At 37.1% G+C, this 11,568-nt stretch overlaps 1 protein-coding gene across 1 annotated transcript in view; it reads left to right on the plus strand.

The window, feature by feature from the left end:
* The window catches only part of dpf3 (D4, zinc and double PHD fingers, family 3), a 30,120-nt gene extending 27,925 nt beyond the window's left edge, over positions 1-2,195 (plus strand). The window contains exons 8-12 of the mRNA XM_041805786.1: positions 105-242; positions 383-511; positions 1,203-1,315; positions 1,432-1,513; positions 1,662-2,195. Coding sequence (XP_041661720.1) covers positions 105-242; positions 383-511; positions 1,203-1,315; positions 1,432-1,513; positions 1,662-1,729 — 530 coding nt within the window. The 3' untranslated portion in view covers positions 1,730-2,195. The remainder of the gene's footprint in view (positions 1-104; positions 243-382; positions 512-1,202; positions 1,316-1,431; positions 1,514-1,661) is intronic.
* Positions 2,196-11,568: the final 9,373 nt, after the last annotated feature.

Consider the following 11,568-nt stretch of genomic DNA (forward strand, 5'->3'; position numbering starts at 1 on the left):
TAGGGATGTAAGTTAATTTAGAGCAGTTGATTTTGTCCACCCCCTTTTGTGTATGTCATATGGTTGTTTATGCTCCAAATGGACCTGTGATATTTTATCTGTAGTTTGTGGAAAGCGCTACAAGAACCGACCTGGCTTGAGCTACCACTACACCCACACTCACCTGGCAGAAGAGGAAGGTGAGGAGGAGAAGGAGACAGAGATGGCCCCATCTCCTCCACGATGCTCCGACAACCACAAACGTAAGATGCTGAATAAAAGTTTAATGCTTCATTTTGAGAAAAGAAATGTCTTAAAATCTCTGTTAATGATATGACCTGAACCTATCAGGAAACAAACACAATGAACCAATCCATCTTTATGGATCTGTTTGTGCCAACAGCTCAGAAGGCTGCAGACGGCACCATCATCCCCAACGACTACTGTGACTTCTGTCTGGGAGATCAGGACTCCAACAGGAAGACGGGCCAGGCTGAGGAGCTAGTGTCCTGCTCTGACTGTGGGCGCTCAGGTAAGTCTCTGGTCTCCAAAACATAAAGAGCTTCTGTGTACGACTACCATATGACAGATGTCAAAAACACTGCAAGAAAGCTGATGTTGGTAGGCCCACTTTTATTAGGGCTTTAATGTAAACCTTCTACTGCCTGCGTAGAAGTTATAGTCTATGCAAAATACATTTTCTTGTTAAACGTGTCATTTATCAAGCTAAATATGCGCTGCTAGACAAAGACAAAGCTAGTTGTTTCCCAATGATGTCAGTTGTCTTAGTTGTCTTATTTTCCTCACAGATTAAACAAACAAGCAAAAATCCCACAATATCCAAACTATTTCTTCAATAAATTATCCAGTTTATCATAGATTAGAAGAGATCTTATCTCTTGCTCTTCTGCATGCTGAAACTCATTAATGTCTCTCCTTACCTCCATCATCTTTAATTGTTTACTTTTTGTCTATGAACTGAAAATGGTGCTCTTGATGCCACAAGTGTGATGGTGTGATGCAGTTTAAAACTCTGAATCCGATACCTTTTTGGAATTTCAACCTTTCTTTTTTGAGGATAAGTGAAATCTACAAGCTGTTTTGTATTGAGAATGTTTTTTTTTTTTTTAATTTTGTGACAGTTAAGGAAACACTACTTCTAAAATCCTTTGAGAATCTCCATTTCTTTTCTTTTCCTTTTTCTTTTCAATGCCTCCTCCCAGGTCACCCCACATGTCTGCAGTTCACAGATAACATGATGCAGGCCGTGAGGACGTACCAGTGGCAGTGCATAGAGTGCAAATCCTGCAGCCTGTGTGGCACCTCAGAGAATGATGTAAGTAAACATACAATATTAAATACTTGTATACAAGCATGTAGAAAGAGAGACACTCTGTGCTCATATTTCACAATTATTATGTATTTAAGATGTTGGTTGTGTTGCCCATGCAGGATCAGCTGTTGTTCTGTGATGACTGTGACAGAGGATACCACATGTACTGCCTGAAGCCTCCAATGACTCAACCGCCAGAAGGTACAACTCTCATACCATTTAATATGCATCAGCGGGCTGATACTGCACATGTCATCATGTACTGTATGCAGCTTATAAACATAGGCTTTATATGGAAAAGAGCAAGGAGAAACATATTTTCATCCTCTCTTCTTTTTTGTCTCCACAGGAAGCTGGAGTTGTCACTTGTGTCTGGACATGCTTAAAGACAAAGCCTCAGCATTTGGAGAAGCATAACTCCTCAGACTCTCAACATATGTACACATAACTTGCATAATTTTACCTACACTTTAGCTGTTTGACACACCTACTTTGACATTGGGCTGGCTACACACTAGACGACTTTAAGCCTGATTTTAGGCTGGATTTGTTTCACCCAGTGATGGGAGGGCATGACCAGATTTGAGGTTTGTCACTCATGATTTGTCCAGGTAAACCTCAAGCGTGGTTCCTGTACAAAAACTTACTACCCCCAGTTGAGTTGGAGTCTTCCTGATTAGGAATTGTAAGAATCAAACAAGTTTGATATTTACAACTCCAGGTCTAGCTACTACAAAATACCCACAATAGCCAATGAGAGTTAGCAGACCTAGAAGCCTCACTGACCAGATGTTAAGTACTTTAACAGCTCACAATAAGAACACAACTTGTCTGTGTTTGAAGACAGGATTTTAACTGTTCTTTTCCTTGTTTTGTTTTGTTGCATAAAAATACACACCAGGACAGCCAACTCAGGAAGTCTAGCATCCTCCATATTTATTATTCATTTGAATCATAGCTTCTGTGAGATCTTGTGTCTGTAGAATCACCACTGTGAAGTCATTACCTCAAATGGCAGGTGTCTAATCAGTTCTAGTACACTTTAGAAGACTGGACTGATTCTAAAAATGAGACATGACAAGAAATAATGAAAGATTTAACAGTTTTGTCCTTATACTGTGTGGTGTGCAACAATTGGACTAAAACATCAACAAAAGAAAAGACAGAAAAAATCTTTTCAATATCAAAGTGAAAATAGATTTCTACAAAGTAATGTCAATTAGATAAAAAATATGTAATGTGAAATAAGAGACTGCATAAATATTCACTTCCTTCAAGTCAGTATTAAGTAGATGCACCTTTTGCTGCAATTACAGCACTGAGTCTGTGTGCATAGGTCTTAATCAGGCATGCACATTTGGACAAGGCAATTTTACTCTACTTTTCTTTGAAAACTGCTCAAGCTCTGTCAGTTTGCACCGAGATTGGGCATGAACAGCTCTTTTCAGGTTCAGCCACAAAATCTCTATTGAATAGAGATCTGAGCTTTGAATTAGCCACTCCAGAACATTTAACATGTTGTCTACCACTTCTGTGTAGCTTTCGCTGTATGCTTCAGCTCACTGTCTTTCTGGAAAATAGATATTCTCCCTATATTCAATATTCCTGATAGTTCTCTTACAGACTGAATAAGATTGTCCTCTTCCTGTATTTTTCCATGTTCATTTTAACCTCTACCTGTAGAAGCCTTGGGCTTGGGGATGGTGGTTTGGTGTCTGATGGCAAAAATGCACTATTTTAGTCTCATCAGACCAAAAAACTTTCTTCCACTTGACCATGGAGTCTCCCACATGCCTTTTGGTGAACTCTAGTCAAAATTTAATGAGTTTTCTTCAACAGTGGCTCTCTCTTTGCCACTCTCCCATAAAGCTTTGGCTGGTGAAGATCCCAGCCAACAGTTGTATGCAGAATCTCTCCCATCTCCACTGTTGAAGCTTGTAACTCCTTTAGAGTAGTTACAGGTGTCTTGGTTGCCTCTCTCACTAGTCTCCTTCTTGCACGGTCACTCAGTTTGTGAGGACGGCCTGATCTAGGCAGATCAACTCGTGCATATTCCCTATGTTCAATCACTTATCACTTATTTTATCTTGCATCATTGACATTACTTTGATGAAATATGTTTTCACTTTGGCATTAAAGAGGGTTTATTTTTTGTAAAAAAAAAAAAAAAAAACAAGTCAAAAGCTTAATAATATTGACCATGATTGATTTATCACACCAATAAATTGGTAAAACATCAAATGTGGTGATTACTTTTTATAGGCACTGTAGTTCCAAACACAGAGGCTTTCTGGAGGAAAAATAAACTTTTTCACAAGTTTCTGAATAGCATACCTTTAAGTTAATGTTGATTTTTTTTTGCCCAGTTTTACTTAAAATTCAGTAAATTACCTGGAACAACTGTACCCACCCATAGCACTGTATAGCCTAGCTTCATTTGCAGGTAATCTGAGTGTTCTCTCCTTAAAGAGACAATCTAGGCTGAAATGTAATGTAGGCTGAAATCTCTTGTGGATAATATAATTAATATTAGCACATACCTTATACAACCAGGCTCTATAGAAATCCCAGATGCCCCTATAAGATTTAAATCATCAAGCCTGTAGCCAGCCTTAGTAGGAACTTCCACTCAGACAGACTCAAACAGATACGGACACTCTTACACTCACACTTCAGTGCATTAGCAGGCTCAGGACAGTTTCACTGAGATGCTCGACCTCGTGCAGCAGAGCGAAACTTGGGATGTAACAGCTTCAACATGCAGTCTCCACCACAAGTCATCTACCAGCAGGTCTGCCATCCAGTCATTTCTCTACCTCACCACTCAGCTAACAGCCCAGACGCCAAAGCAACATATATAACGGCCGACACTGTGGACTTCATACTCATGTTTGTGATTTTAAACCAAACAAGGATTTTTTTCTAGACTAAAATTAATTTGAGTTTGAGTTGGACGGGGATTTTTGTGATGCTGTTTAAGCTCTGCAGTGAGAGAACTTTAGTGGGTTTGACTGATGTTTGTTTAGATTTCTCCCTCCAGCTCTCCTCCTCTACTGTGTTTACACTCTACAGTGACATTCTTGTTTTATATCTGCACAGACTCAATGCTAGTTATGTGATCATTCACAGGTTCTGTCAAGCCTGGTGAAAGTTATCTTCAGTGCTGAGAGAACACAAATCTATAAAAGAGCCTAGAATATCTCTGCTGTTGACATCTCAATCCACATCTGCTTTTTGTATCCTTGAAGGCAATCATGGTGCTAAATTTGAGACTTCACAAAACATGTAGAACTTCTTTACATAGAAAAAAAGCATTTATTTATTTTTAAGATGGTCTAATGTTATCGTCAAGGAGACCAATGTTACTGATAATCCTTCTTTGTCATCACAAAAATCTTTGAATTATTTAAAAACTTTTTGCACTGTTGGTACAAGTCTTTTACATATAAATCAGTGTTTTCAGCACTTCTTTTAGCATCCTAAACTTTTACTTTGTAGCTTTGCAGCTTGCCCCACTCTCAGTTTATGATCTTTTGGAGCACTGGCCTCTCTATGATGAGTACAAACCTCATGATCACAATAATCCAGTAATTGGAAATATTTAGATTATTCATTAATGTACAAACAAACCCTGTGCACATAATTCTGTCAGTAGTAAATTTCTTTCCAAAAGTTCATGCTGTTAAATGCTAAAACCCCTGTTGGCTTTTTTCTTAGATGCAGCCTCACCCTAGTTTTTCAAAGCAGGAAATTACTGATAATTTTAGGAATCCCGGCATTTAAAGTCCGGGGTAAACTATCCTGCAGTCAGTGACAACAGTGATATGTGTAAATGGATGTAATACTTAGGTCAATTTTTAAACAAACAAGAACTTCAAAAGCTTTATATTTCCCACAGATTAGTATCTGATTTTGTTAGCCAACAATAGCCTAATTTACTATGTATCCCTATTTAGGTATCACTAGAATCAGGTTAACTTTCACTCGATGAGCTTTTGTGTCCCCTCCTTACTCACTTTAAACAAAACTCTGTAAATGATCCTAAACAGCACATACTGTTGATGTTTTAAAGCTAAAAATCAGTATTATGTCTGAATTAATGATAAAGTTGCCCATGCTCCTAGTAGAAGTGTGTTCTGCTCCCCAGTTAATACAAGGCCAAATAATAAAACAGCAGTTTTTTATTACTAGTAGAACTGCTGCAGATCCCTATATACCTAGAGCGGGTAAAATTGGCCCATTATTTGAGTATCTTGATTTTCTCAAAGAGCACTGATCAAAAGCAATTAATTAACCACAGACATCAAACAGCTGTTTAACCCAAAGAGTCTGGCTGCAGACAGTACATCTCAGACAGCTGCCCTCACAGATCGTTCATCTGAGATGTAATTTGCTAGTACAATGTTTTTGATTTACAAAAAACAAAAACAAAATCAACTTATTCACAAACAAAGTCTGACAGTTACAGTCATGAAATGACCACACTGAAACATTATAGACTAAGAAAAATTTCATAAATAAAACAGAAAAAGGTCAGAGGTCTAATTCGGGGTTAAATTATGCATAGATCTCTTTTAGAAGAGGTTACATGAATAGTGGCTAGCTGAAGTTTTGTTAGCTTTAGCTAAAGTTAACATGGTTACGCTACCTACGGAATCAATGTTATTACATAAGCCAATGTTGCTAAGTAAGCTTTAGCAACGTGAGCTTTGGAAAACGTAGCTAAAGCTCATGTAGCTATGAAGAGAACTTTGTGGGCTGAGCTTTAGCTACATTCTGTCAAGCTATGTAAGTGACATAGATACATAGAGAGCATAGACACATTGTTTTTGTAGCTGCCTTGTGAGCTTAGCAATTTGGTCAACATTGATACATAAGCCAATGTAGCTAAGTTAGCTGTAGCATTGTGGGCTCTAGCAAACGATGCTAAGGCTAAGATAACTATGTAGTGAAAGTAGCTATGTAGTCTACAGAGCTGCTTTGTGAGCTCAGCTTTAGCTAGTTAACTTAGGCTTTGTTTGCAACATATATGTGTAGAGAATGTAGCTACTTAGTTTATGTAGCTGCCTTTTGAGCTTAGCTTGAGCTATGTTATTTTTAGCTAAAGCTCACATAGTTATGCTACCTATGTCAACAACACTACGGCATAAGCCAATATAGCTAAGTCAGCTTCAGGAATGTGAGCTTTAGCAAACACAGCTAAAGTTAAGGTAGTATGCATAGCTGCTTTGTGAGCTAAATTTTAACAATGTTAGCGTAAGCTACATTAGCTACATACATACATAGAGAACCTAGCTATGTAGTTTATGCAGCTGCTTTGTGAGCTTAGCTTTAGCTATGTTAGTTATGTTATCTGTGTAGCTGACGCAGCTACAGGAGCAACGTGAGCTACAGTACACTCGCGTAAGAATGCTTACATGAAGGACGAGTTTTTGTCCCATAAGCAGACAATTTATTAGGCGTTATTAAACTTTTTTTTTTTTTAATCAGGTTTTGTAGGTCAGGTTTTTAACTTTTTGCCTTTGGTATCCTAACCATCACTTTAACCCTTACCCTCACCCATGAAGGCTTTAGCTTGTATTTCCATTCTAACAGAGAGAGCCCTTCAGGTGAACGGTCTGTGAGAGTGGCTGTTAAAGATATGCGGTCTGCAGTTAGACTCCTCTGGATTATCCACACAGAGAGAACAGAACCACAGTCAGATGGTTATCCATTGCATCCAACATGATCTTAAGACTGACTGCTTAGTCCTGAAACTTGCCCACCACCAGATTCTTCTTCACTCAAAGCATTGAACATATTTGTTGACATTTCATAATAATGAATGTTGTTTTTTTTGGCCTGGGGTGTCCATGTTGAGGTTTGATCAGGTATTTTATTGTATACTTCTTTTTTTTTTAATCTCAGCCACATTTTTTTTACCCAATCACAGTTCTAGCGTTAAAGGGTTAAAGGGATGTTAGCTCTAGAAGTTTTGTTTCCTTCTTTATGTACCACATCCCAAATAATTTACACCATGTCCTAACAGCATGCAACACCAGGTATCACTGCATGAGACTCTCAATGTCCATACTGCATCTGTTAAATATTTATCTCTTATTTCAGTTTTCTCCTTTGACATCATGACATCCAAACCTTTTTATTTTGAACACAGATAAAAAGAAGTGTGGTGGATAGTTTCACATGTCGTGTTAAACATTTCTTACATGGATGTGGATCCTTTAAATGCACCACTACCTCCACTTTGTAAAAACAAGCTAACACCTTCTGTCTCCCTGTGGGACACCCTCACTGCTTTGTCAGTCTACCCTGTTTCTTTGTCACTCTTCAATGCAAATTTTATTTATTTTTACTTAAATTAATTTGTACAGGAAAACCTCACTGAGATAAAGAATCTCATTTACACGAGTGTTTTGGCCGAGACAGACAGTAGCACATTTAACAAAGACACAGAAATAAAAAACAGAGCAGTTGCAATCACAGGCAAATCAAATCCTGAGTCACAGAGCAGAAAGTCAGCAGTCAAAACATCTACAACCTGATGCATCTTCCTCGAATTCAGGGGTGACCATCCTGTAGCTCAAGATCTACTGGTAAATCTTTCACCATGCAATGAGAAACACAGAAACGGGTGAATCCATCTGCTTTGCAAGGTTAGCTTTGTGCAGCATTGCATGTGGGCTGATAGGACGCCTAAATTGCAATCAGTTGGATTATTTGACTTTGTTGCCAGCGCTTGGTTGTACTGCATGCTATTAAGATGTTTAGTTTGTTAGCTTGATTTTACAAAGCAGGCAAAATATTTAGCAGAGCATGCTAATGTTTGTATGCCTTTTTTACTCTGTATTTTTGGTTTTACAAAGGTTTTCTTACTTTAAACTCTCACAATCTAAAGATACCTTAAGTTGCAAACCAAAGCTGGACAGGTCAGACGAGCTTTCTTACATCAGCTTAGCTGTGAGTGGACAGGCAGACATTTAGCAAATGATCACGTCATAAAGCATTAAGCCTTTCATTGTGAATCTTACCTGCTATGATAAAATGTTTATTTTTTGTGGAATCAGTCAACCTGTTTGTCCCTCCTGAGCTACTTCTGTGCCCTCTAGAGGGCCCCATCCCACAGTTTGGGAACCATTCTTGTAGATTGAAAAGAGCTGTTGGTCATTATAAACCCTTTTGTTTATAACTGTTTAAGACAAGCAGAGTGTACATGTAAAGAGGACTTTACGGTGGGCTCTGTCAGGAAGTTGTCAAACATTTTTATATTACCACAATATCACTTTATTAGGGTGTGAAAACTGTTGAGTTGTTTCACAAAATAACTAAAAATCCCCATTAATGCAATTCATTTCACTGAACAAAACTCTGCAGCACTGACTCGATGCTCTCTAAACACCAACATTTAAAAGTGAAGGAGTCTTTCGGTGTACACAGTGCATGTGAGCCTTGACAGGATTTCACAACCTGCGTTTGTATATTTTTTATTGTGAGTTTGTTTTCGATATTTGATATTGCTTTTCCACTGACAATCATGAGCTAGCATAGATACCGTACATGTTGTTTATAATATGCAGAGGGTTTTATTGTGCTTTCCATGTCGGGTGTAGTGACCCTTTGTGTCTTCCTTTTAAAACATTTGTTCATCTGCGCTGATTCGAACTGTGTGTCGTGTTTTGTAAAAGTAACTGGTCTGTTTTGTGATGAAATAAAGACTTTTACATTCATTCTTCTGTGTTTCAAGAATTTCCCATTCTTTCATGTGTTTTTATTTTGTTCCAGAAATCAGTTTCAGGAAAAAAAACAAGAAGGTACCCGCTGTTTTCTTTTGGCGCTGAGTTTTACAAGGACTGAATGATGTTTTGCTCCAAGATGATGGGAATCCAGGACTTCAGACAGGATGTTGACTCATATTTTTAATGCGGGAGGAGATTCATTCTGGTATCAGCTACATGATATTTGATTAGCAGGAGTGATTAGATACATCTTTAATATTTTCATTGCTCACACCCCTCAAAAATATCTTTCATAATTTTTTCCATTAAAGTTGACCACCACACAACAGAAATAATGACAGGAAAGATTCACATAAAGCACTAAGCACTCAGCTCCCTCTAATGGAGGATGGTGAGTTATTTTTTGCAGGTGGTAATTCTGTTTTAACATCTAAAATTGTTTGTGAGTGTAAGACAGAAAAATTGTTACAAAAAAGAAAAAAAAGAGCAAGTAAAATCTATCAGAAAAGTTTATTCTCTTCAGATCGTTTGTAGACATCAGTAATAATTTGTCATATAAGTATTGTCTCATAGTCAGGATCCAAGGAGTGAATACATCATTTTTACGGATTAACATTAACTCCAGATTTTTTTTCAAAAATCTGATGCTTTATTTTAGCTTTCCATGTGTCTAAATGTTAAAACAACACATTCTTAGTCTATATGAAGTTGGAGATGTACTGTAGTGTAAAACAATGCATTGTTTTGTTTTGTTTTGTTTTTTCTTTTTACTAATCTACCAGGTTATACCCATGAAAAGTCTAATAGCTGTCATATATAGATTAATTAATAGCTAAATGCTGATAAAAATCAAAATATTTCAAATGAAATATAAAATTTTACACAAACATTGTGGTGTCACTCAAAGTGGAGATGTTGATTTAGCTCTGAGGCAAATTGAAATATATTTTTCACATTTTAACATTGGTATTGAAGGTTATTGTGACTTTAAAAACTTCAGCGCTCATATTTAATGGTTTAACAGACTGTTAACAAAATACTGGTCCATAAATTGACCAATACTGTTACACAAAGAGGCCACAAGATGGAGCTGTTCCTCAAGTAGCTGATCCATCAGTGAATGCTCATCTATCACACAGATGATGTTTTAACTTTAAAACTGAAATACTGTAACCACACTAAGGTAGTCCTTCTATTTAAGGGAATACTGCAATAATAGTGTTTTTGTCTTGTTTCAAGGCGTTTCTTTGACTTAGAGCCTAAGGTTCAAAGTTGACAATTAAAATAAAATATATTTTTCAGGTCTTCATACAAACCAACTCCCATATAATACATTTACATGCAGTCAAAGACAACTGAAATTTAGCTAAATGAGAATTTACTGTCTTTTTAAATAAAGCTCTCAAGAAACAAAATAAATAAAACAGACAATATATTGAGACACATTCAGTCTTCTCATCCACAAAGATTTACCTGAAGAACATTAAAAGCAGCTTGCAGGTTGTTAACTGGACTCACCATAAACAGGGAAGAATAAAAGCGCCTGGGGCTCTGTAGGTAGAATCAGATGACTGATGAAGGTTATTGGTTCAATCTCCAGCTCCTGTAGTCACATGTTGATTTGTCTTTGAGCAAGACACTTAGCCATAATTTGCTCCCACTGCTTTGCCGTTGGTTTTAAATGTATATATGATTTATAACAGGGATGACCAATCCTCCATAGCATCCACTACCATCACCATGAATGTGGTGGAATGAGTAGGTGTGGCCTGTGCTGTAAAAAAATGCTTTGAGTAGTCAGATGACTATAACACACTACACAAGCTCAAGTCCATTCATGGTGTCATCAGCACATAAACTTTGATTCTTTGCAACATTTTCAGATTAAGAAATCTTCTACTTTTATAAATAATAAGGTGGGCCCAAAATACGTCCTTTGGTACATGATTTTTTATATGATCAATAAACTAGAATATAGACCTGTACATAGAAATTGTAGCAAATTGCATTCAACCGCTGGTAATTTTAAAATGTTTTTTATTTGTTAGTTAATTAACTTGTGTAAAAGAACTGAGAGGTCTTTATTCAATAAGTCTAAGAAAAGGCGACTCAGTGATTGTATTTGTTAATTTTTTTTAACAACAGCATGTATGGTGCCCTACAAGACCTTCACTGTAAAAGTGACATTACTGTCTTTTTCTGAAGTTAGATTGTGAGCTTTTAATAATACCTCACTCAAGTATTTAATGTTTTGCTCATGAAAGTCATCATAAAATTATGCAAAAACTGTTTAATTTAATCTATAGCAATATTGGACTCATAAAAGGTAGACGCTATCTCTGTCTTTGGGGTTGTTGGCGGGTAACAGCAGATTATAGGGAAGGTTATATAGCAGCCATGACTGTTCTGCTTACACTGACTTAACTGCTGTTGTTCATTTTCCCTCTTAGTTATTAGCTAATCTCTTACAGTGGATATGCCCGCACAGTCTGGACACACCTGATGGTAGGTCATTCTTGTTAT

The sequence above is a fragment of the Cheilinus undulatus genome, linkage group 14, assembly GCF_018320785.1.
Source record: "Cheilinus undulatus linkage group 14, ASM1832078v1, whole genome shotgun sequence".
Classification (NCBI taxonomy): domain Eukaryota; kingdom Metazoa; phylum Chordata; class Actinopteri; order Labriformes; family Labridae; genus Cheilinus; species Cheilinus undulatus.